Source organism: Elephas maximus, chromosome 23, assembly GCF_024166365.1.
Source record: "Elephas maximus indicus isolate mEleMax1 chromosome 23, mEleMax1 primary haplotype, whole genome shotgun sequence".
NCBI lineage: Eukaryota > Metazoa > Chordata > Mammalia > Proboscidea > Elephantidae > Elephas > Elephas maximus.
This window is the reverse complement of record NC_064841.1, coordinates 72,922,076-72,949,803: the sequence shown is the minus strand read 5'-3', so window position 1 is coordinate 72,949,803 and position 27,728 is coordinate 72,922,076. Positions and strand designations below refer to the sequence as shown.

At 38.3% G+C, this 27,728-nt stretch overlaps 1 protein-coding gene across 2 annotated transcripts in view; it reads left to right on the top strand.

Moving 5' to 3' along the window:
• NALF1 (NALCN channel auxiliary factor 1) overlaps positions 1-26,104 on the top strand; it is a 706,213-nt gene extending 680,109 nt beyond the window's left edge. Inside the window, exon 3 of one of the 2 annotated variants that reach the window (XM_049867417.1) lies at positions 24,016-26,104. In XM_049867417.1, coding sequence (XP_049723374.1) covers positions 24,016-24,305 — 290 coding nt within the window. In that variant the 3' untranslated portion in view covers positions 24,306-26,104. Of the gene's footprint in view, positions 1-21,862; positions 21,909-24,015 lie in introns of those variants that run through there. The other variant, XM_049867418.1, reaches the window with a different exon arrangement.
• The last annotated feature ends 1,624 nt before the right edge of the window (positions 26,105-27,728 follow it).

The window sequence follows — 27,728 nt, the reverse complement described above, 5'->3', positions numbered from 1 at the left end:
CCATGATCTTTATTGTTATAGATTTGATTTTATATTTAGGTCTTTGATCCATTTTGAGTTAGTTTTTGTGCATGGTGTAAGGTATGGGTCTTGTTTCATTTTTTTGCAGATGGATATCCAGTTATGCCAGCACTATTTGTTAACAAGGGTTTAATATGTGAGACTTCCCACTTTGTTCTTCTTTTTCAGTAATGCTTTACTTATCCAGGGCCTCTTCCTGTCCATATGAAGTTGCTGATTTGTTTCTCCATCTCATTAAAAATTTGCCATTGGAATTTGGGTCAGGATTGCATTGTATCTGTAGGTCGCTTTGGGTAGAACAGACATTTTCACACTGTTGAGTCTTCCTATCCATGAGCAAGGTATGGGAAACACGGAATTTTTAAAAAGTGCTGTGTTACTCACATGGGGTAAATGATGGATATTTTAAATCTCGTACATGTCAAGTAGAAGGGGATCCTGGGAGCTCAACTTTAGTTTATATAGTGTATTTCCAATAAGAGATATAAAAACCAAAAAAGCAAACCCAATGCATCAAGTCGATTCCTACTCATAGCAACACTACAGGACAGAGTAGAACTGCCCCACAGAGTTTCCAAGGTGCACCTGGAGGGTTTGAACTGCCGAACCTTTTGTTAGCAGCTGTAGCACTTAACCACTACGCCACCAGGGTTTCCACATACACTTTGAAAATTCATTTTTATTATCTTCATATTTGCTCGGTTCAATAGGTCTTCCTAGTCTTCCTTTTTTTTTTTTTTAGAAAATGTAACTATTAAAAAGACAGTAGATAGCTAAACTATTGAAAGCATTATTGCTTTTGTTATTATAAACAGATATTCTAGGTCTCTCAGTAAGGGCTGTGAGTGTTAAATCCAGTTATTTTCCTGTAAAGAATAATTTCCTGTTTTTTTTTTTTTTTAATTGCATCTGTAATACTTTAAACTCATTGTTTTGACTAATTAGTAACCCTTGTCATACTCCTTTGCATTGCATTAAAGCTTTATGGAGTGTTGTGTCTTCAATAATAGTTTAAACCCATAATCCCAGAGGGCAACGGCTGGAAAGCAATGCAGGGAAATAATCCAAGGTGCCACTGGATGAAAGGAATCATAATTACGCCACTGGACATTGTAGTGTAACTAAGGGAATAAACCTTCAGTATGCTACCTGGGACTTTCCCTTTGGCAATTGACATGTCAGAATCTGAACTAAATGATTATTTTCTATCATTCAGTGGAAAATACCTGTAGCTATAAGATGATAATGGAGCCCTGGTGGCATAGTGGTTAAGAATTTGGCTGCTAACCAAAAGGTCACCAGTTCAAATCCACCAGCCACTCCTTGGAAAACCTTTAGGGCAGTTCTGCTCTGTCCTACAGGGTCGCTATGAGTCAAAACTGACTTGACGCCACCTAACAACAACAAGTAAGACAACTCTATTTTTAACTGAAGCGTGCATTCCAATAAGTGTCATTCTCTTCCAGTGGATCTACACTCCATCCCCCCAAACCTCTTCCTGCCTGCTATCAATGATGTCACCAATTCCAGGATTTTTTGTACTTCCTTTTTAAAAAATATTGCTTAATTTTCTTTGAATTTTCTCCTCTAAATGTTGAAACTTCTAAAAGTCAATTGATGGGGGTTAAATATGAAAATAAAGGTGGCTAATCATGCTAGTTAATGTTTGTTTGTTTTGGTTAAATTTAATGTTAACTCTAAAATGGTGAGACTGATTTTCTTCTCTGATCTAGAAACTGTTCAAGCATATTCAGTTTAAAAGATCATTGCTTTTGTTTAAAATCAGAATATTACCAACTTAAGTCCTGGCATTTGCATTGAGTAAAAACATTTTGATGAAAATCACCGCCGTCCTCCCACCCCCAACATTTAATACAGAAAAAACTAGTACATCAAATGAGGAAAATCATTTTCCCTAACTCATTGAAAAGAGAGCGTATTTTTCAAAGTCAGGTCTATTTATGAGGTGATTTTACATGCCTTGAGTTCTTTGATTCATGTCCGTGAATGCAGGAGTGTACACAGACATTGGGATAGTTTTGTGTGTATGCTTTGATTACACAGAAAGTCTGGTTTTCTCTCTCACAAGTAAAGCAGGAATTGTTGTTCATCCTCCACATACATTGACGGATCAAAGCATTAGCTATGCTGCCTCTTCAGTTACAAGGTACTGCAGCCACAGAACTATTTACATGGTTTCCTGTTTTCAAGGATATTTCTTTTGCAGAGTTATGGTTAACTTAGAATTTCCCAAATTAAAAGAGACTGTTTTTGTGGGCAATACACTAAACAGTGACATTAATTCACAATATGTGAGCCCCACAGTGCCATTTCACAGAGGAAAATAACGACAGTAAGTAGAAATAGGAGCCCCAGTGGCACAGTGGTTAAGAGCTCAGGATCCTAACCAAAAGGTCTGCAGTTCGAATCCACCAGCCATTCCTTGGAAACCCTATGGGGCAGTTCTACTCTGTCCTATAGGATGGCTATGAGTCGGAATTGACTCAATGGCAACTTTTTTTTTTTTTAAGTAGAAATAGAACAAAATAGGTAGAGTTCTAAAGAAAAAAAACATACATTTTTGTTTATGTGGCTTCTTGGGCAATGTTGTGAATAAAACCAATCCTGAACTAAACCAAGCCAAACCAAGCCCGTTGCTGTCTAGTCGATCCTCACTTATAGCGACCCTATGAGACAGATTAGAAGTTCTCCATAAGGTTTCCAAGGAGCAGCTGGTGGATTTGAACTGCCCACCTTTTGGTTAGCAGCCAAACTCTGAGCCTCTTTTAATGATGTACTGTTGTTGTTGTTTTTCTTTGTTGTTGTTGTTGTTGTCAGGTGCCGTCAAGTCGGTTCCGACTCATAGCGACCCTATGCACAACAGAACGAAACACTGCCCGGTCCTGAGCCATCCTTATGCTTGAGCTCATTGTTGCAGCCACTGTGTCAATCCACCTCGTTGAGGGTCTTCCTCTTTTCCGCTGACCCTGTACTCTGCCAAGCATGATGTCCTTCTCCAGGGACTCATCCCCCCTGACAACATGTCCAAAGTATGTAAGACACAGTTTCACCATCCTTGCCTCTAAGTGGCTGTACTTTTCTAAGACAGATTTGTTCGTTTTTTTTTTGGCAGTCCTTGGTATATTCAATATTCTTCACCAACACCACAATTCAAAGGTGTCAGTTCTTCTTTGGGCTTCCTTATTCATTGTCCAGCTTTCACATGCATATGATCTGATTGAAAATACCATGGATTGGGTCAGGCGTACCTTAGTCTTCAAGGTGACATCTTTGCTCTTCGACACTTTGAAGAGGTCCTTTGCAGCAGATTTGCCCGGTGCAGTGCGTCTTTTGATTTCTTGACTGCTGCTTCCATGGCTGTTGGTTGTGGATCCAAGTAGAATGAAATCCCTGACAACTCCAATCTTTTCCCCGTTTATCATGATGCTGCTCATTGGTCCAGTTTTGAGGATTTTTGTTTTCTTTTTTATGTGGAGGTATGTGGTCTTTGATCTTCATTAGTAAGTGCTTCAAGTCCTCTTCACTTTCAGCAAGGAAGGTTGTGTCATCTGCAAAATGCAGGTCGTTAATGAATCTTCCTCCAATTCTGTTCTCCCTTTCTTCTTCGTATAGTCCAGCTTCTCATATTATTTGCTCAGCATACAGATTGAATAGGTATGGTGAAAGGATACAACCCTGACGCACACCTTTCCTGACTTTAAACAAACCAGTGTCCCCTTGTTCTGTCTGAACAACTGCCTCTTCTTCTATGTAAAGGTTCCTCATGAGCACCATTAAGTGTTCTGGAATTCCCATTCTTCGCAATGTTATCCATAGTTTGTTATGATCCACACAGTCGAATGCCTTTGCATAGTCAATAAAACACAGGTAAACACCCTTCTGGTATTCTCTGCTCTCAGCTGGGATCCATCTGACATCAGCAGTGATATCCCTGGTTCCACGTCCTCCTCTGAAACTGATGTGTTCTCTTTCAAACATGGTGCAATTTTGACTTCTACTCACTTCCTGATAATTCCCCTAGCCTCAGAGTTGCTCCTCTTCTTTCTCATCCACTGTGTTCACGAGGTTCTCTGACCTTCAGTCAGGCTTTCTGCTCCTTCTTGAGCTCCACATTCAACATGTATCTTGGCCCCATATTGAACTTGACTGGCTCAAAATTGTCTTCATCATGGCATCAGGACATGTCTCTTCCGTCCAGTGCACATTCATTTTACAATGATTGGAACTAATTTGACCAAAGCAGAAAATAATCATAATGCATATGTCCTCTTTTGAAACTGGCCTGAATTTCTGGCAGTTCCCTGTCAATATACTGCTGCAGCCGTTTTTGAATGATCTTCAGCAAAATTTTGCTTGCGTGTGATATTAATGATATTGTTCTATAATTTCCATGTTCGATTGGATCACCTTTCTTGGGAATAGGCATAAATATGGATCTCTTCCAGTCAATTGGTCAGGAAGCGGTCTTCCATATTTCTTGGCATAGACGAGTGAGCACTTCCAGCACTGCATCTGTTTGTTGCAACATCTCAATTGATATTCCGTCAATTCCTGGAGCCTTGATTTACTCCAATGCCTTCAGAGCAGCTTGGACTTCTTCCTTCAGTACCATTGGTTCCTGATCATATGCTACCTCTTGAAATGGCTGAACATCGACTAATTCTTTTTGGTATAATGACTCTGTGTATTCCTTCCATCTTCTTTTCATGCTTCCTGCATCGTTTAATATTTTCCCCATGGAATTCTTCACTATTGCAACTTGAGGCTTGAATTTTTTCTTCAGTTCTTTCAGCTTGAGAAATGCCGAGTGGGTTCTTCCCCTTCGGTTTTCCATCTCCAACTCTTTGCACATGTCTTTATAATACTTTACTTTTTCTTCTCAAGACACCCTTTGAAATCTTCTATTCAGTTCTTTTACTTCATCAATTCTTCCTTTTGCTTTAGCTGCTTGACATTCGAAAGCAAGTTTCAGAGTCTCCTCTGACATTCATCTTTGTCTTTTCTTTCTTTCCTGCCTTTTCAATGACCTCTTCGTATATGCTTTCTTCATGTATGATGTCTTTGATGTCATCCCACAACTCGTCTGGTCTTTGGTCATTAGTGTTCAATGCATCAAATCTTTTCTTGAGATGGTCTCTAAATTCAGGTGGGATATACTCAAGGTCATATTTTGGCTCTTGTGGACTTGCTCTGATTTTCTTCAGTTTCAGCTTGAACTTGCATATGAGCAATTGATGGTCTGTTCCACAGTCTGCCCCTGGCCTTGTTCTGACTGATGATATTGAGCTTTTCCATCATCTCTTTCCACAGATGTAGTCAATTTGATTTCTGTGTGTTCCATCTGGTGAGGTCCATGTGTATAGTCGCCGTTTATGTTGGTGAAAGAAGGTATTTGCAATGAAGAAGTCGCTGGTCTTGCAAAATTCTATCATTCGATCTCTGGCATTGTTTCTATCACCAAGGCCATATTTTCCAACTACTGATCCTTCTTCTTTGTTTCCAACTTTCACGTTCCAATCGCCAGTAATTATCAATTATCATGTTGATTGCATGTTCGATCAATTTCAGGCTGCAGCAGCTGATAAAAATCTTCTATTTCTTCATCTTTGGCCCTAGTGGTTGGTGCATGAATTTGAATAATAGTCACATTAACTGGTCTTCCTTGTAGGTGTATGGATATTATCGTATCACTGACAGCATTGTACTTCAGGATACATCTTGAAACGTTCCTTTTGACAATGAACACAACACCATTCCTCTTCGAGTTGTCATTCCCAGCGTAGTAGACTATATGATTGTCCAATTCAAAATGACCAATACCAGTCCATTTCAGCTTACTAATTCCTAGAATATCGACGTTTATGGGTTCCATTTCATTTTTGACAATTTTCCTAGATTCATACTTCGTACATTTCAGGTTCCAATTATTAATGGAGGTTTGCAGCTGTTTCTTCTCATTTTGAGCTGTCCCACATCAGGAAATGAAGGTTTCAAAAGCTTTACTCCATCCTCATCATTAAGGTCAACTCTACTTGAGGCAGCTCTTCCCCAGTCATCTTTTGAGTGCCTTCCAACCTGGGGGGCTCATCTTCCAGCACTATATCAGACAATGTTCCACTGCTATTCATAAGGTTTTCACTGGCTAATTCTTTTCAGAAGTGGACTGCGGGGTTCTTCTTCCTAGTCTGTCTTAGTCTGGAAGCTCAGCTGAAACCTGTCCTCCATGGATGACCTTGCTGGTATCTGAATACCGGTGGCATAGGTTCCAGCATCACAGCAACATGCAAGCCCCCACAGTACGACAAACTGACAGACAAGTGGGGGAATAATGAACTAGCTAGCACTAAACATGAAGTCACAGAAAGACCCAGGAGAGAGGTCCAATTGTTTTAACATCTTCCTGCAGACTCATATGAAACATTTAAGTAAATTATTCTGAATTCTTCAATGCACTTTATGAAATTTCTTAAACACCCTTTAGATTTCTGAGAGAAATCTAACCTGAATAGTGAAAGCATGTTGCAACAGTGGTTGGTGAATAAGGTTAGCCAACATTATGAAGAGAAAGGAGTTGCTACTTTTTACTTTCCCTGGTTATTCTTACCATGTTCCCTTGCAGTCATTGGTACACATAACTTACCAGAATAGACTCATGCTGACTACCTTGAACTCTGCATTGTTTTGAAGCTCAGAGCAGATGGGAACAGCTACACAATGGGCTACCGACATCCCCTCCAGGAATATAAATAGCTTCCCTCTGCACCACCCTTGAAGGTCCAGCTATCATTAAATCAGCCATCAAAGGATTCTTTGGCGGTGGGGAGGCAAATTAAAATGAAGCATGTATTTCCTTTATCCATTAACTTTTTTTTTCTATTTTCTTAGAATAAGTTTTCTATAATTAGGGGAAAAAATCACTGTAATGATTTGGGGGGGAAATAATGTGAAATGTGATATTGAACAGTGTCTCCTAGGCTTCTGTTTTGACTATTTTCTGTCTACATGCAGTCTTTGTTCCTCTAGTGAAATACCAGAAAACTTTAGAAATTGTTGGTTAAGGGAATTCTCTACTTACCATCAAGACATTCGAAAGGCTAATTAGTTCCTCAGCTTATGGTCTTAATGAGTGAGTGAATTCTCTGTGAAACTTCTCTGCCATTTTAATGTGGGCCTTTGATTTTAATTTCCTTTCGTATCATTTTCAGTTTTTAGAGCAATTTATATTCCATCTTAATGTCCACTTAGCTTACAGCTCTGAATGACCTGTGTATAACCAGGTACTTGCGGACCTTTCTTGAGGTTCTGTATCACTGTTCTTCCAGACATGCGTACTTGCGTTACATTTGACAATTAGATTACATCTATGTGCTCTGTGATCCGGAGTTTTCAACTGATTGTAACATTTGCTCACAATTCAAATCATTGCAGCATTACTTCTTTGTTCTTTCCCTCATTAAACAAATACTTATTGTACTTTTGCAGCCAAGCAGTTTTCTAGGTGCTAAGAATACGAGGGTGCGGTAGAGGGGTAATCCTTACCCTCAACGATATCAACATAAAGAAAAGTAAAATAATGCTATGAATATTAGGTTAGCTGTAAGAACAATGCTTACTTATTCATCATTACAGATCTGAAACTCCTCCCCCCCCAAAAAAACTACCCTGTTTCAGATATATTTCCTAATGACTTAAAAATTTTCCTTTGCTTTAAAAAGATACTGTAGGCATCATAAATATATATTCATAAGTCTAGTTCTTTCTGCAGGTGGTCACTACTATTTAAAATTTCTTTCTAGGTTTTTTTAAGATTAACCCCTCATTTTATATTGTTTCACCTGCCTAAATATAAAATAACCCTATACTATTAGCGAATTATCCAGAGATCGTTTATTTTATCATTCTTACCCTTTCAAAAAGAAAGATGGGCACAGTTTGGGTACTGGCACTGTTTTTGTATTTCTTTTGTAAGTTAGTTCTAAATAATTCCTAGTTTGTATTCCTGTGAGATCAGTATTGTAGTAAATATAAAATGAAGAGGTACTAAAGTTAAACAGTAATTTCAAAAAATTTCCACGACACTAAGCTACAATTTCCATAATGGGGAAAAGAACTGTCTTGGAAATGATTGAATCATTGCATCTGAAGGTGACTTCTCCTTTAAGCTGGCAAATTGAAGCCAAAATTTTACTTCCCATTCCTCTCTAAGTCTTGTTGAAATTAAAGTAAAAATTACAAGAAAAGATACATTTGTAGAAGTACTAAACCTAGAAAACAGGACACTATTAGGAGTGAAACTTTAAAAACACATAGAAGAGAAAATGGACATGGGCCATATTGATGATTAAACTTGAGCTGAGAAAGCCCCCAGGGCAGGCAGTACAAAAGACAGCAAAGGTGGGCACCTTCTTCCAGAAGAAGCCCTTTGGTGGTCAGTGTTTGTTTGGGGGAAGCATAGAAAGCAAGGAAATAAAAAGGCCAGAAATTACCTAGTAGTTTAAAGACTATAAGCAAATATCTGAGAAAATTTGTCACCCTTGTTATTATGTATGTAATGGTGCTATTGTTTTTACAAAAACAAAATAAAAACAGGCATCTACTTTCTACCTGAAATGGATGTGAGGAACCCAGATTCACAGCTTTCTTATTATGTGTGTCCTTGATTCACTCACTTTATCTGGTGGGTTCACTTACCCTAAAGATAAATCTGTCCATTGGAGAGACTTACAATTCAAGGTGACAAGTGAGAAGCATGTTAAGAGTCACTACAGATGTAGAAGGACCAGGATAAGTCCAATATAAACTTTCCAGAGAGAGAAAATACATAAATAAATAAAAAGAACAGAAACATGGTAATAGGGGAGGAGACCGTTTCTCGAAGCAAGGTTACAAGGAATTTTCTTGGTATTAAAGAAAGGCATGACTACAGGTTTTAAGGAGCCAGCAAGAAAAAGCTATTAAAAAAAAAAAAAAAAGTAAGCCTAAAAAAAAACTTCTTGGAATTTTAGAAATTTAGAATACAAGAGATAAATGGGGTATCCGAAGAGGTTTCATAGAGGAAAACAAACCTTCCAGAAAACCATATTAACATCAGTGTGGTATCAGGTAGGCAGGATTTTGGCTCCCTGTGATCTTTGCCCCTGGTATTATACCTGTGATTTGGTTATGTGGCATAACAAAAAGGACTTTGCAAATGGAATTAAGATTGCTAATCAGCTAAGTTTAAAATACGGAGATCATGCCAGATGATCTGGGTGGGCTTAATGTCGTCACACAGAAAAAGTAGAAGTGTCAATCAGAGAAGTGGAAAAAAAAAAAAAAAAGGAGAGATGAGGGAGACTAAAAATGAAAGAACTTAACCCATCATTGCTGGCTTTGAAGTCGGAGAGAGGGGCCATGAGGTAGGGAATATGGGTGCCTCTGTAAACTGAGAACACCACCCAACCAAGAACCAACAAGAAAATGGGCATCTCAGTCTTATAGCCACATGAAATTAAATTTTGCCACCTACCTGAGTAAGCCTGGAAGTGGATTCTCCCTGAGAGCCTCCAGATAAGAGCTCAGGCTGGCCAACACCTTGATTTCAGTCCTGTGAAACCTAGAGCCAAGAAACTAGTCAAATCAACTCAGACTTTTGGTCTACAGAGCTGTGAGATAATAAATGAATATTGTTTTCAGCTGCTAAGTTTGTGGTACTATGTTACAGTAGCAATAGAAAACTAATGCAGATTTTGATACTGGAAGTGGGGGTGCTCCTGTAACAAATACCTAAAAACAATGGAAGCGGCTTTGAAATAGATGGTGGGTGGAGGTTGAAGAATTTTGTGGAGCGTAATAGAAAAATTCTAGGTTGCTATCAACAGAATGTTAATAGAAACACGTACATGAAGGTGTCAGAAAGAAATGAGGAACGTATTACTGTAGTTTGGAGGAAAGGAAATTCTTATTTAGAGTCAGAAAGCTTAGCAGAATTGCATCCTGCAGTTATGAGTGAAGCAGACATTATGAACAATGAACTTGAGGGTCTAGCTGAGGATAGTCCCAAACGATGAAGAGATGGCTTCGTTTCTTCTTGCTGATCAGAAAGGGTCCTATCCAGAGGCCAAGATCTGAGGAATTTTTTAAGAGTAATAGAGATTGGATAAGATCAAAGTGCACTGAGAGCTCACCTGTGATGCTTCTCCTCAAGAAAGAATTGTGAATATGTTGGCGGTAAATCACAAAGACCTGTGATCCCATAAGGTCCTTATTTGGAGAAAAATGGTTTAGCAATGAGGACAGGTTGAGGGAGAGTTTGGGAACATTCTCCGGGGTTTCCTTGATCCAGTGCTAATTTAAAGCATTCAAGACAACTGTACAGGGAACCCCTGAGCAAGGGGAGGCTTCAATCATCTGAAAGCCTGCAGGCAGTGAGGATTTCTTCCAAGTGCCTGGGCTCTTCTCAAATGCAGTACAGGGTATCACCAGGGCGAGAAGTTGGTCACACTTCATCTAGTATCAAATCTAACAAAAACCAAAATCAAACCTGTTGCCGTCCAGTCGATTCTGACTCATAGCAACCCTATAGATCAGAGAAAAACTGCCCCATAGTGCAGAGTTGCTATGAGTCAGAATTGACTGGACAGCAACGGGTTTGGTTTTTGGGTTTAATCTTTAAGGAAGCAGATTGCCACATCTTCATCCCACAGCTGGTTAGCAGCCGAGTGCTTAACCGCTAAGCCACCAAGGCTCCTAGTATCCAATATAATATAGAATAATTCCCGTGAAGAGAACTCACTTAGTATTTCCTAGGGCACTGGTTCCCTTCGCAGAGTGTAAGGGGAAGGAGATATGGATAAATAAACAAATGCATGCTTACAAACATCCACCTGACCTGTTTTGTAAGCAAATGGATAAACATCTCTGCTCGAAGATTAATACACATACAATGAAATATGGAGCCTACTATGATACTCTTGGAAACCCTGGTGGCATAATGGTTAAGAGCTATAGCTGCTAACCAAAAAGTCGGCAGTTCAAATCCACCAGGCACTCCTTGGAAACTCTATGGGGCAGCTCTGCTCTGTCCTGTAGGGTCTCTATGAGTGGGAATCGACTCGATGGCAGTGGGTTTGGGTTTTTTTTGGTTTATAATACTCTTTACATAAAAGAAGGAAAACAAAGTGTGAGACGAAGAATGATCACATATATTTGAGAAAAGTTACCGCAAGGGTAATTCTAGACAGCATCTGCTTTCAGTAAAAATCAAGGACAAATAGACCCTTTAAAACAAGAGGCGAGGAGTGAAAAGGAAATTTGCCTGGGATGCAAGTATACATAAAAATGCAGTTAAATAAGAAAGGAAAATATTGCAATGCTGTGCAATAAAAACTTGGAAAAGGGTAATTTACAAGTTTGTTAAACAAGTATAGTATCAACCATATAGAGATTGAAATAAACAAAATGGAGGACAAACCTGAAGAATTCTCCACGGATGTGCTGACAAAGCCCAAAGGCTGGGACCAAGAATATAAAAATAATGAGAAGTTAAGTGATCAATATGAAAACATAGAAAATAAATAAAATCAAAAAAAGAAATAGTTGGTAATATCTTTCCTGAGCTTAAGGATACTCATTAGCAGATTAAAATGGTTCTACCCATTCAGGCAAAGTTAAGGAAATTAGATCATATTCTAAAGATTCTTGAATTTTGGGAATGAACAAAATAACCTATGAGCTCCAAGAGGGGCAAAATAGTATATTGGACTGGGGAAACTAAGAATGATGTCACATTTCTCTTTGACACGCAGCTCACAATCAGCCATGTCTTTACTACAGGAAACCTTTCCTGGTTGGACTGGTGTAAACAAGCAAACAAGTCATTTAGATTTGCTTCACCACAAATGTGGAATTGGAACCCAGAAATTTCAGTCAGTACTGATAGCTTTTGACCTGAGAGAGCGCAAAGAAGTCATCAAGTACATCTGCATAAGAAAGCAGCAAAGACTTACTTGTCTGCAGAGGAGGACAGGAATGAGGCAGGTGTATAGCAGGACCCAGATATTAAAGTCTATAGTTCACCCCGGTGGAGGGTATGCTCAATTCTGATGGCCATTTAATCCCTTAATTCTATTCTTTATGTTGCCTAGCATGTTGCTGGCTTTGTATTTCTTTAAATAGGCTTGAAGTTTTCTAATATCTCTCCCACCATCTGTTGTTTTTTTTTTTTTTTTTGTACAAATTTGCTCTAAGGTTATCTGCAAAGAGCTGGAGATAGAAAACCAAAAGAGAACACGCTTGGCATTTCTCAAGCTGAAAGAACTGGAGAAAAAAATTAAAGCCTCAAGTTGCAATAGTGAATGTTCCATGGGGAAAATATTAAATGGCACGGGAAACATTAAAAGAAGATGGAAGGAATGTACAGAGTCACTACACCAAAAAGAACTGGTCACCATGCAACCATTTCAAGAGGTAGCATATGATCAGGAACAAATGGTACTGTAGAAAGAAGTCCAAGCTGCACTGAAGGCATTGGCAAAAAACAAGGCTCCAAGAATTGATGGAATAACAATTGAGATGTTTCAACAAACAGATGCAATGCTGAAAGTGCTCACTCATCTATGCCAAGAAATTTGGAAAACAGCTACCTGGCCAACTGACTGGAGGAGATCCACGTTTATGCCTATTCCCAAGAAAGGTGATCCAACCGAATGCAGAAATTATCAAACAATATCATTAATATCACATGCTAGTAAAATTTTGCTGAAGAGCATTCAAAGGCAGCTGCAACAGTGTATTGACAGGGAACTGCCAGAAATTCAGGCCGGATTCAGAAGAGGACATGGAACCAGGGATATCATTACTGATGTCAGATGGATCCTGGCTGAAAGCAAAGAATACCAGAAAGATGTTTACCTGTGTTTTATTGACTATGCTAAGGTATCAGACTGTGTAGATCATAAAATATGGGTAACATTGTGAAGAATGGGAATTCCAGAACACTTAATTGTGCTCATGAGGAACCTGTACATAGATCAAGAGGCAGTTGTTTGAACAGAACAAGGGGATACTGTGTGGTTTAAAATCAGCAAAGGTGAGCATCAGGGTTGTGTCCTTTCACCATACCTATTCAATCTGTATGCTGAGCAAATAATCCAAGAAGCCAGACTGTATGAAGAACAGTGGGGCATCAGGATTGGAGGAAGACTCATCAATAACCTGTGTTATGCAGATGACACAACCTTGCTTGTTGAAAGTGAAGAGGACTTGAAGCACCTACAGATGAAGATCAAAGACCACAGCCTTCAATATGGATTACGCCTTAACATAAAGAAAACAAAAATCCTCACAACTGGAACAAATAAGCAACATCATGGTGAGCAGTCAAAAGACTGAAGTTGTCAAGGATTTCATTTTACTTGGATCCACAATCAATGCCCATGGAAGCAGCAGTCAAGAAATCAAAAGATGCATTGCGTTGGCAAATCTGCTGTGAAAGACCTCTTTAAAGTGTTGAAAAGCAAAGATGTCACCTTGAAGACAAAGGTGCACACAACCCAAGCTGTGGTATTTTCAATCGCATCATATGCGTACGAAAGCTGGACAATGAATAAGGAAGACCGAAGAATTGACACCTTTGAATTGTGGTGTTGGACAAGAATATTGACTATACCATGGACTGTCAAAAGAACGAACAAAGCTGCCTTGGAAGAAGTACAACTAGAATGCTCCTTAGAAGCAAGGATGGCGAGACTACATCTTACATACTTTGGACATGTTATCAGGAGGGCTCAGTCCCTGGGGAAGGACATCATGCTTGGTAAAGTACAAGGTCAGGGAAGAAGAGGAAGACCCTGAAGGAGATGGACTGACACAGTAGCTGCAACAATGGGCTCAAGGATAACAAAGATTGAAAGCATGGCACAGGACTGGGCAGCGTCTCCTTCTGTAGTACATAGGTCGCTATGAGTCGGAACTGACTTGAGGGCACCTAACAACAGCAAAATATGTATTGTAATTCCTAACCTCTATGTCTGTGGTTATAATCCCATTTGGGAATGGGTTGTCTTTGTTACGTTAATGAAACAGGATTTGTGTAGGGTGTGTCTTGAGTCAATCTCTTTTGAGATATAAAAGAGATGAAACAAGCACAGATGAAGGAGGAGAGATGCCAAGACACATGGCAATTGCTCAGGAGCAGAAATTCAAAGAGACAAGGACCTTTCTCCAGAGCTTACAGAGAGAAAAAGCCTTCCCTTAGAGCCAGCACCCTGAATTCAGACTTTCAGCCTCCTAAACTGTGAGAAAATAAATTTCTGTTTGGTAAAGCCATCCACTTGTGGTATTTCAGAGCCCTGGTAGTGTAGGGTTTAAGAGCTCAACTGCTAGCCAAAAGATGAGCAGTTTGAATCCACCAGCTGCTCCTTGAAAACCCTATGAGGCAGCTCTACTCAGTCCTATACTGTGTGGTCGCTACGAGTCGGAATTGACTCAACAGCAGTGGGTATGGATGTGGTATTTCTGTTATAGCAACAATAGATAACCGAAACGCTCTCCTTTTCAATAATTGTGATATGCTTAAATGTAGAAAACATTGCAGAGAAAAGTATAAAGAATAAGAAAAAGTAAAATAAGAGATAAAGAGACATCAGGAAAATGGGCAAAGATATATAGAGATGGATGACTGCCTTTGAGTCAGCTTTGACTTATGTGACCTCATATACAACAGAACAAAGCACTGCCTGGTCCTGTGTCATCCTCATCGTTGCCAGCATGTTTGAGTCCATCGTTGGGGCTATTGTGTCAGTATAACAGAAGGTTTCCCTTGCCCTTGCTGGCCCTCTATTTCACCACATATGATATCCTCCTCCCGTGACTGATCCTTCCTGATGACATGTCCAAAGCAAGTGAGTTGAACAGTGTTCAACTGTGACGCATAATGTTTTCACTGGTTAATTTTCAGAAGTAGATTGTCAAGCCTTTCTTCCTACTCTGTCTTATCATGGAAGCTCTGTTGAAACCTGTCCATCATTGGTGACCCTGCTGGTATTTGAAATAAATCCTGGTGACATAGCTTTCAACATCATAGCAACATGCAAGGCGCCACAGTATGATAAACTGACAGAAGGATGGTGGCAAATATATACAGAAAATATATATATATATATATAGGGATTATATTAATACCAAAGAAAATATAAACTGCAACTGGAACAACAGCACAACAAAAAAGTTTGCACTTTATAAGAACAAAGAGTGTCATTCATGTTTCTTGTTTAATAGTCTATTAATGTTTAGTGAAAATATAAAGAATTATGAAATTTCCTGTACCTACTGACATAATGGAAACCCTGGTGGCATAGTAGTTAAGTGCTACAGCTACTAACTAAAAGGTCGGCGGTTCAAATCCATCAGGCGCTCCTTGGAAGCTCTTTGGGGCAGTTCTACTCTGTCCTGTAGGGTCACTGTGAGTCAGAATCGACTCAACAGCAACGGGCTTGACCTTGGCTTGGACTGACGTAAAAGCAAATTATATAAAGCAAAACCATTACAAATAGTTGTAGAAGGCACATTTTTTCAGTTAATGTTATTATGAGTAGGAAAAAATAAATAAAAATAGAAACTAATTCTATAATAAGACATAAAGAAAACAAAGGAGAAAAAAATCAGCTTTTTAAAGGCTGCATTCTTCAACTTAATGTAAATAAAATTTAAAATTAATGGCAGAAGTATAATCTAAAATATATCAAACAATTGGAAACTAAAACAAAACAAATAAAATAGTCTGAAATAATTTGAATTCAAAAGAAAATAGAAATTTTAATGAGAGTATATCTGAAATCACTGTATATGAAAATAATGGTCATTGGCTAGGTCTATTCTCAAATGCAAACTTAGAGCAAAAAATGTTTTACTTATTAAGAAAAATGAATTAAATGAGTAAAAAGTGGCCTTCAATTCAATAGAGTCAGAAGGAAAATAAAAAACTAAGCAAAAGTTGACAAATGAATTAACAAAAATGAAGACATGAATGCATTAGGAAACAGTAGGTATTGCCATGGTCAAGAGCTTTATCTTTGGTAATGCAAATACAAGAGGAAAAAAAAAAAACTTTTGCCAATCTAATCAAGGACAAAAAAAGAAAATTGAAATACAATAGTAACAAAGAACAGAATCTGTCGCTATAGAGTCGATTCCTACAGGACAGAGTCGCAGCAACCCTACAGGACAGAGCAGAAGTGCCCTATAGTGTTTCCACGATTGGCCAGTGGATTAGAACTGCTGCCCTTTGGGTTAGCAGCCAGGCTGTTGACCACTGTGCCTGTATACACAAACTGACAGTTTTAAAAGTGATAGTTATATACAACACTGTATTAATAAATTTTAAACTCTCATAAACTAAGGTATTTTTAGAGAAGTATAAATTATCAAAATTGACACAAAATAGCCTTGGCCAATTAGGAACCATGCAAGACAGAAAAAATTGTAAAAATTAATTTTAAGGAAGGAATTAAAAAATAAACTGTTCTAGAGAGTAAATAATAGAAAAATTGCTGTTTTTAAAACTTGAGAAATACATAAAACAAATGTTAGCAAATCAAATAAAGAATAACATAATACAAAGCACGATTTCATAAGCTAAATATATTTTCGTCTGTAAAACATATAAATTACATTTCTGTAGCGTATGTGTCTACATTAACGGAAAAGGTACTGCAAACAAATGCCAGTAGTTTCGTCATTTTCCTCTTTTCATTCAAAGAAGTCAAATTTTGAGCGATTTCCCCCCCTTATTTTTATTTCACTTTTTAAAATCAGCTTTTTACAATCAGAAATTAAATATACTTGAAAGTATATTAATAGCTCAAATATTTGGAAATTTGGTCTCATGTATTCCTGGACTTAAAGAAAGTCAAATGTAAATCACTGAGACATTGAAGGATTTTATTTAAATAACATTATGTGTTTATTCTAAGAATTTCCTCTGCTTAGATAAGATTTATATTTACCACACTTGAATAATTGCTTTGAGCCATGAAAAACGAGGTTTTCTTTGACTTATATTAATTGAAGAAACAAAAACAAATTGAATTAAGTGTTCTTTCAAATCATTTTCAATAATAAATCCTAATTCTACATCTTAGTCCAATTTGTAATAGGAATAATTAGTATTACATGAAACCTTTGTATTTTGCGGCCACTGTTCTAAATAGTTTATATGTATTATGTCATAATTTTCACAACAACTTCATGATGTTGGTACTATGAGATATAGTAAGAGTTATTTTTATATTATATACAATAATAATGTAATAATAATAGTATTATTCAATGTCAAAGAACAGATAAGGATTTATTAGACATTTCAAAGTAAATATTTTGTAAGCAAAATATATCAGAACAATGTTGCATTAAATGAAAATTTGCTTTTTTTTCTTTCCTAATTTCAATCCCTATATATTTGTGCAATGAAATTATTGTTTGAGAAATTATTTATTTTCAGTTCGCAAATATGTTCTTAGTTTCTTTGTGTCTAAGCAAGAGTAAGCTGCTCTAGGTAGCCCATTGTCATCAAGTCGATTCTAGCTCATAGTGACCTTATAGGACAGAGTAGAACTGCCCCATAGGGTTTCCAAGGAGTAGCTGGCTGGTGGGTTAGAAATGGTGACCTTTTGGTTAGCAGCCGAGCTCTTAACCATTGCACTACCAGGGCTCCACTGTAGGTAAAGCCTCCCAGAAAACCACCCCACAAGAAAGATATTTACACAGGTGGTTTATTGGGAAGTACTCTCAGGAACAACATTTGTGAGGGAGTGAGGGAAGGATGATAGGGTAGAGGAAAAAAAAAAAATGTGATGTAGGAATGGCCCTTCAGAGATATTCTGACTCAGGTCTATAGGGCTGGGTCTTTGCACCCTCACCTCCATTGGAGGCAGGCTGCCTGAAGCAGGGGAGAAACCTTGAGTAGGGCTGTTGACCTCAACCAAGGGCAGTTTCTGGGGAGACACTCCAGTGGAAGCCGTCTGCAGTCAACATTCATAGCTGGAGAGGTGAGTGCCCGGGTCCTGAGAGACGTACAAGCGTATTACAGAAAGCAAAGAAATACTGGGCTTAAAACAAAACAGAAGATAAACCCATTGCGGTGAAGTGGATTCTGACTCATAGCGACCCTATAGGACAGAGAAGACGTGCCTCACAGGGTTTCCAAAGAGCAGCTGGTGGATTAGAACTGCCAACCTTTTGGGTAGCCGTCTGAGCTCTTAACCACTGTGCCACCAGGGCTCCAAAACCAGAAAAGCAGGCACCTGTCCAAGTTCAGGACAGAGCAGAATGATATTAAGTGCGGCAATAAAGCGTTCCAGGTAAATAGAAACAGAAAAGGAATTTTTTAAAGGTATTAATCCAAAAGGGTAGTAGATAAAGCTGAACACATGTGTTTATCTGCATATCCTGTGACCCTAGATATATGCCCAAAAGAAATGTATACATATGTACCCCCAAAATGCAGGTACTAAAATGTTTGTGGCAGCACCCTTTATAGTAACTCTAAATTGGAGACTATTCAAGTATCCATCAGCAATTGATGAGTAAATACATTGTGATATATTCATGCAATGAAAAGAAATCAACTACTGTTAAATGCAACAATAATGGACGAATCTCACTAACATATTGCTGAGTGAAAGATGCAAGACTCAGAAGACACATAATGTATGATTCTGCTCTATGAAGTCCAAGGACAGGCCAAGGTTATCCATAATGTTAGATGGCAGGATAGTGGTTTCCCCAGAAGGGGGCAGTGATGATTGGAAGGGGCACCTTTCTGGGATGCTGATAACGTTGTGTTTCTTGATCTGGGTGCTGGTTATGTGGTTGTGTTTACCCTGTGAGTATTTATCAAGCTGTACACTTGGAATATTTGCACCTTTCTGTATGTATTACAATACAATAAAAAGTTAAAAGTCTGCTGAGGAAAAAAAAGGATAGTAGAGTAGATATAGAGAAAACAACAATACCTCCTAGAATCCAGAAATAATATTGATCCATGTTAAAGAGTTTGCCAAAACCTGGAAAAATTCATGCTAAAACGGCAGGAAATAGAGTGTCAAGCAGTTGTAAATCCAACGCTCACTTTAGCCACAGGAATTGACTATATAAGACACTTCGCAGAAGGGGACTAAATAAGGAGGGGCGGGTGGAAATCTGTTTAAGCAGCAGTCATATCTCCATATTCAGTTCCCCACTCTACAAACAAGCAGTTTCCCTTCCCCCACCCCAGGAAGATGATCGGTGGCATATTAATGTGAGGAGGCAAGCTATCTTTTAGAGAAGGTAAAGGAGACTCTTGTCAGACTGGGAGATACCAAAGACCCATTGCCATGAGTCGATTCAGACTCAAAGCAACCCTACAGGACAGAGTAGAACTGCCAAGTAGAGTTTCCAAGGGGTGCCTGGTGGATTCCAACTGCCGACTTTTTGGTTAGCAGCCGTAGCCCTTAACCACCACGCCACTAGGGTTTCTAAGGAGTTAAAAACATGGAATTATCCTGTCTTTAACTCCTTGGGATTAAGTTAACATATGCCTGCTGGAGAGCAGGATTTCTCTCATTTCAGCCTGCTCCCATCTAGCTCTCAGAAAACTGGCAGCCCGGCCTTCACCTTCTTGAAGAGACATCGAGTAACCTTTTCTGAGGAACCCAATCAACCCCAAAGAATTGAAAAAGCTTCTGCATGGAAACAGCTTAGGCTAACTATCCAACAGCGCAGCTCATAGTTAAAAATCCGTTAGTGTTCAGAGCTTCCAGTGCTTTCTAATATGTGAAGGCAATCAAGAAAGAACATACATTTGTGTAAAGCTTCCCACTTGAAAAAATAAGAGAAAAATTAAAAAGTAACTTGGACAAAACAGTGCCCATGATGGAGAGAATACAGCACTACAAATCAAAGTACTATGAATGTCTCAGAGAGACAAAAGAATATAGTGAAACTGTGAAATAAAAATAGTCACTTCAAAATCAACATTCAGATGAAATAACGAGCTTTTGGAAATTAAAACATGATTAAAAAAAAATAAAGAAAGAAATTATTGCAAGATAAAGCTGACCATATCCTGTGGGAAGCAGAAGCAGAGGAAAAGAAGAGAAACGAGGTAAGAAAATTAAATAACAGGGCCCAGAGGTTCAGCCAAATACTGCAGTAATGCTTGAGTAAACCCAGAAGTCAGTGTTTTCACCTCTTTCAAACTTTCCACATCCAGCCAAACAATCAATTAAATATGAGGTAGAATAAATACATTTTTAGGCATACGACATCTTGAGAATTTGCCACTGTGAACTTTTCCTTACGAAGATAACTAGAGGTTATGTTTCACCAAAATGAGAAAGAACTAGGTTCCAAAAAAAATAGGCATCAAAACCAAAAAACCAAATCCGTTGCTGTCAAGTCGCTTCCAACACATAGTGTCCCTATAGCACAGAGTAGAAATGCCCCATAGAGTTTCCAAGGAGCGTCTGGTGGATTTGAACTGCTGAACCTTTGGTTAGCAGCCTTAGCATTTAACCACTATGCCACCAGAGTTTCCAAAGTAGGCATACCAAAAAAAACCAAACCCACTGCCGTCAAGTCGATTCCAACTCACAGCGACCCTATAGGACAGAGAAGAACTGCCCAATAGAGTTTCCAAGGAGCACCTGGCAGATTCGAACTGCCAAACTCTTGGTTAGCAGCCATAGCACTTAACCACTATACCACCGGGGTTTCCAAAGTAGGCATAGGATATAGAAAATAGGAATCAATGGAATTGCCAAGTGGTAGCTATGCACTAGGCAGAAAACAACCACTTCAAAGGGCAGAAGATTCTAAGAGGTGTTTCTTCAGAAAGATAAAACTGATGGAACACTTGATGCCCCTGAACCAACTGGCAAAGTGTTTGGGGTTAAATCTGTACGTACAGAAAAAAAAAAAAAAATTACAAGGCAATTTGTTAGCTCTGGGACAAACAGAAAATACTATAGGAATGGAAAAACTCGAGTTTGCTACATGGCTTGAAGCTGAGAATAGTGTTTATATAATCCTTGTAAAGGGAACACCGAAAGTTGAGCTTACTGCAGATAGAGGAATGGATGATGGTATGGGGGGGGTGGGGGGGATGTATATGCTGGAGGAAACAGAAGGGAGACTATTTGATCCTCCTATTTCCTCACGAGAAGTCTATAGCCAATGTCAAAAAACTAAAAAAAAAAAAAGTCAAGAAAGTCATGGAACATGTTCTTTTTAGAAATGGAGCTAAATGCATAAATAGCTAAAAGAGATATAAGTATTTGCCTCTGAGAATGAAGAATTCGGGATGGAGGAGGCAGAGGAATTGTTTTCTTTTGTAAAATACCTTGTGCAATTATTTGACTCTTTAATACATGTGCGGGTGTAACTGTAGAAAAACTCGGGGAGGGGAAAAAAGATGTGTTAATATTGTCAGTCAAAAAGAAGGGGTCAGATAATAACACTGGCCTGAATGTGTTCTTATTTATTTCTGAAATGCCTTGAGTTATACATCTGCAAGTCAGCTCCCGGGCAACCCCAAACAAGCTTCTTATTTGGATACCATTGTTAAATATGTCCTATTAGCCTTCTAAAATGTCAGTGGAAATGAGCTTTTAATTTCTATTTCTGTATTCTTAGGCATAAACTTTTTACTTTGTAGACTATAATAACGGAAAACATATACTTCAATAAATGATTAATTTACCAGTGAGATGGCTTATAGGAAAAAAAGAAAATATCATACAATAAATATGTCAGAGATGCTGATCTCATTAATTCAGTTTTTTTTCCATATTCTACCTAGGCGAAGGTGAAGTTTACCTTTGAATGCTAAGAAGAAATGAATATTGTAAGCATCATTATAAGGATATCTTGGTCATTTATTTAAAAGAAACTGAAGATTGAAGTGTATATTATTTAATAGATTCTTTTTATTAAACATATATTGAGTTTGTTCATGTAATAAGTGCTCACTAAATATCTATTTTGTTCAGGCAATCTGCTGCGTATTGGAAATGCAAAGCTGAACGTATACTGTCCTTGCTTTTAAGTTGACAGATGAGTAGGGAAATTGACATGAAAATGGACAATTTTGATTAAAAGAAAAAAAAATTTCTTTTGAAAAATTTTGCAAAATGTACTAGTAACCCATGAATGTAAATATAGGCTTCACACTGGGAATTTCATGAGTTGAACTTGAGGGATAAATGAAATCTACGTAGTGGAGCTGAGGAAATTCCAGGCAGAAAAAGTGGATTGGGCAGTGGTCAGATGTGGGTAAAAATATCACACATTGTAGAGGAGCCAGCGGTTCAGGATTGCTGAAATATCGAGAGATGAGTTTGCAGAGAAAGGAAAGCAGGGTTTTTAGGTATATTATTTGGGTAAAGGCAATGAGACAATATTGATTTATTATTAACAGTAGCCAATTTTTTCAAGTCTTTTCTTGGTGCTCCACACTGAGCCAAGCACTTCGTATTCAAAATCTCATGTAAACTTCACAACTCTAACAACATCCCCAGTTTTAAGTTTTTCAAGCATGAGACTAACATGATAAAATCTGTATAGAAAGTTCACTGTAACACTCTTGAGAAAATGTTTCGATCAAATGAAAAAAAAAAGATACAAAATGGCTTATACAACTACCTAAAGCAGAGAGAGAGAGACAAGATTGGAAAGATTACAGATAACCAGTGAAAGTTGTTTTAGTATTTCCACCTCTTTGAACGTTTCCAGAATATGCATTTATCAACTTTAAAATAAGAACAATATGTATTTTTAGAGGAAGAAAGGAAGAGAGAAGGGACAAAGAGAAGGGAAGAAAAGAGAAGAGCAAGAAAGTAAGACAGAAAAAGCTAATCAGTATGGCCAGTACTGGAGGATAGGATGGAAGAGGACAAGACAAACAGCAGAGAGACACCAAGTGCAGGGATACGAACAAAACATAATAAAGGCTTCAACTTAGGCGGTCATCAAATAGAATGGAAAATAAAAGGGTACAAGAAATATTTAGAAAATAAGTCAAATACTGGTCACCCATTGGATGAGTAGATGGTTATGCCCATCCACCAAGACAGGATGGAGGTTTACGACAGGAAGTGATTAGTAAGTGTGGTTCTCATATCTGTGATATTATGATTGGTTGGCTATTTCACTAGCATTAACTAGTTAATATTACTCTGTGAATTCCATTAAAGAGAAAGGATGGTTGAATCTACTTGGCCACCAAGTTGATCCTGAACTTCAATTTCTGATTTGACTTAATAGAATCTTTTATTCTGTATTCATGGCAAGCCCAGACATTTCATGGTATGACTAGCAGGAGTGTAGAAGAACAAAATGAGGAACACAAAAGCACTGGTTTGAGACAAATGTTGACTGTTATCCAGATTGTATTGACTTTACTTTCCAGTAAAAAAAAAAAAAAATTCAGGTAAACCTGTGAAAGCCAGAACCTGTGTAAGGTGGAAACCTGCCAGAGAAGGAAAACTAATATTTTCCACTAAAACGGCCATAGAAAAGTGGCAAGACTGCACCCTGTCAAAGGCAGAAAACTTGTGAGACACGAAAAACAAGACAGTCCCTCTGAGTTCTGGCTGTCACAGATTTCACTGTATAGGTATGTGTGTATGTATAAATATATAAATATACACACACACACATATATATTTAATGGAGCCCTGTGGCACAGTGGTTAAGAGGTCGGCTGCTAACCAGAGGTTGGCAGTTGGAATCCACCAGCTGCTCCTTGGAAACCCTATGGGGCAGTTCTACTCTGTCCTGTAGGATCACTGTAAGTTGATACCAACTCCAGGCAAGAAATGCAAGTATATATTTAATTGCTTGTAAGATTTTGTGAATCTAAAATGTAAGGAAACAGCTTCATTGTTAACTACTGTGAACCCCTTCCTGTATGTCTTTATTTTCTTTTAACCCTCTACTTCCTTTACCCTACAGGGCTCTATGAAACCTTTCTAACCAGTGATGAACCAGAATGCTGTGACGTCAGGAGAGAAGACCAATCAAGTTACCTATCCAAAGGGACGGTAGAAAAAAGTGACTCGTGTCACAGGACGTCGCTCACAGCGTCATCAGCAACAAGACTGTGCCACAGCAGACTCAAACTGTGCGTCCTTGTACTAATTCTTTTACACACAGTACTCACAGCCTCAGCAGCACAGAACACCCCAGGACTGAGCTACGGAGGTATCACCACCCTGGAAGACAACTCCACCAACGAGGACTAAGGAAAGGGTGACATGTCGTCAGAGAAGCAACCGGCCCACCATGAAAAAAGAAGCTGCTGTCAAACGTAACAGAAACTGGGTGCTTTTACCCTTTAATTACTTCTTGCAAGGCCTTTAGGGTAAAATTTAAAAAAGATGGGCCTGAATCCAAACAAGGACACAAACACAGCTTTTTATTGACGAAAAGGCTGAAAAGTGACAACTTTCTCACACCATTTTATACACTGTGTTTTAATGTTCGGAGGTTTTATTTGCTTTCGTTTTGATTTGGGTTTATTTGTTTGTTTATTTTATTTTTTGCACTTGTTAATACAGGATTTATTTTTGGGGGGATGGTTTCTCAGAGGCAAGCTAGGTCTTTTCACTGTCTCTCTCTATATATATTTCTAGTAATTGTGTGTGTTCATCAGATAGTTCTGTCTTCTGTGTCTTGTCAGTTTCTATTAGAGAAATGATTGCTATGACCTCAGGGTCTGGCAAACAACAACAACAACAAAATAATAATAAAAAAATTAAAAAAGACAAAAAAAAAGAAAACAACAAAAACTACAAAAAAAAAAAAAAATTTCCCTAACTCCCTCTTCTACCTATGGAACCCATGCCCTTCCGGCCCCTTCCTTCTCTTGTCCCCTTAAGCAGACAACATCCGCTTGCTTCTGTACGCGTAATCACAGTAAATGGGTGAGCATGCTCTGGTGGGCTTCAGACCCGCTGTTGAGCAAACCCCAACTGAGCGGAACCAAGGGGGCCTGATGGGGGTTCCTTTTAACTGAACAACGAGTGCTCTCCATAATAGATGGAATCAGTCAGTTAACATATTTTTTATGTTGAAACAAAAATAAAAGGAAAAAATATATGTATTGAACTGCGTTGCTCCAGTTCCCATTTCTAAGAAGTTCAGTCTTTTTTCGCTGGTTGGTTGAACAGGAGCAGCCATCTACGATCAGGATGTAAGGAGTTAGGAAGTCATTCCCTTGGAGTCTTGAGGCTGGCTTTCATTGTGACTTCAGTTCTGTCGCGCTAATATGCCAGCAAATTTTGGCCATGGTGATGGGAACAAAGAGACTGAGGAAACAACCTGGACTTTTCCTCCTTATTGGTGTGGAAAAGATACTAGAAATTCTCAAACAGCTGCAGTATGCAAAATATATACAATTTTACCCCAATATTTCCCTAATATATTGTTGAAAATTATTTCAGGTATAAAGTATAGGCAATCATGCATTATCACAAAGGAACAACTTCCTTTTTTAAATAAGTAGGTCGGCCATTTTTAGGAAAGTGCAAAAAACGTTCCCACTCTAACATGTTCTAGGTCGTCAAGGAAAAGAGGAATCTGACTGCCCTGTTTGTATTTATTTATTTTTTTCTGTATGGGAACATTTTACCTGCTGAGTGTCTATGAATTTGCTTTCTAAAAAGGCTTTTATGAGTTTACAGTAGACTCAGTGGAAGGAAGAGTTAATAAGGGCTGTTTTTAAAAAAAAAAACAAAACATGATAAAAAAAAAAAACTTTACATTCCTTCCTATTCTCTAACACACTTGGGAAGTGCACTTCAGATACATTTGCCGCGTAGCTGGGAGATAAAGGAAAATTATAGAAAGGGTCCTCTTAGCGATCAAAATTTAGTTATTAACTTGATAGCTATGAAATTCCCCCAGGCATTTGTTTTTGTTCAAACAGACTTTAACCTCTGCATCATACTTAACCCTGCGACATGCGTACAGTATGCATATTTTGTTTTGGATAAAAAAAAAATGTTTTGTTCCAGTCTGTTAAGAATATTCAAAAAATAATAAAGGTATTGCTTAATAAAATTGCTAGAATTGTTTAGCAGTACATGCACAAAATATTTTCCTAGATTCTTTGTTTTAAGAGTGTTTTGTTGAGACTGAAAATCCTAAAATGGTCTGCGCAAATACAAACAAAACAAAAAACACCAAAATGCAAAATTCTCCAGCTTTTGTTCCTTTTTTAAAAAAATTTTAATTCAAATGCAAATACTCATGTTCACATGTGCACACACATAGGCAAGGTATTTTAACTTATGAAAAATGTGCTTTTGGGGGGCCATGAGTGGGTGGCGGAGTGCCTCGCACGGACATATCAACTGGGTTGAGTTGTGGCAACGATTCAACATTTGCAGAAACCAACATTTTAAAAATCTTAACAATGGAATTGGACATGAAAATGGAGGAGCAATATCGCACCCACAAATGATAGCTCAGGTTGCATTCCCAAGGAAGCACTCATTAAGTGAGCCCTTGTTCAGCAGGCCTCTGTACTACTTTAAGTGTACACGCCAGGAGAAAGTTTGCTATAACCTCTAGCTACCCCTGCTGTGCGAAGCTAAGGCAACCACCCATTCCTTTCACCTCCCTCACACTTCTTTTGCTCGCCGTTGGCATTTCCATTCTCTCAGGAAAATGACACATCAACACCAGTGTAAGTTCTGGCCCATCTACTTTTCCTCCTACGACAAAAAGTCACTATTTCTAAACATGGGACAAAATAATGAAAAACAGCATCACTCAAAAAAAAAAATAGTGTTTCATTTCTTTGAGTATCTTTTGCTGCTGAGCAAACTTCAAATGTAAGGGGATCTGAGTGTTCCACTGGCCCATGTTTGAACAGTTGAAGAGAATGGTAGCCAAAAGAGGGAAACTACGTTACCCATGAGGTAAGCCCCCTAAAAGACAATTTGAAAAGTTGGGAGAAACAATACGAATTCATTGCAAATGTAAAGCTATAAATTAGGTGAGGAAGGGGTAGTAGGGAAGGAAGGAGGATGAGCCCTTTTTCTTCAACCAATCAGTCAGCATTGGAAAAGTCTGTCAGTTCTCCCTGTTTTTATCTTGCCATATTCATTTAAGTTCATTTACTCTTATATGAGAATGATCTCAGTGCCTTGTATTTACCATATTTCCTGTTGGCAGCTTTGTCGTTGTGAATCGCCATCCAGTGGGTTCCTACTCATAGTGATCCCGTGTACAACAGAACGAGACACTGCGCAGTCCTGCACCATCCTCACAATCATTGCCATGTATGAGCTCATTCTTGGAGCCACTGTGTCAATCCATCTCGTTGAGGGTCTTCCTAGAGGATCCAGAGAGGCAATGACTCCTTTACAAAGTTAAGAAACAGTCATTGATGATGCAAAGTTCACCCCATCCATTTATCATTTCTAGTAGTTTCTCTGGCACAAACTTGAGCATGCTTGATGTTGTGCACGTCTTAATTTTGACAGAATAAATTCAGACCCTGCTTCTTTCTAAGCAACATCTTATTCCATTTTTCTTAGAGTGGATATCTATTGCGTATCTGATAATGAACTATGATTAAAACAATTAGTTCTGCAAGCAAGTTGAAAGCCAAGTAAATAATAATTATATCACAATTGTATAGAACAGGCATTCTCCAT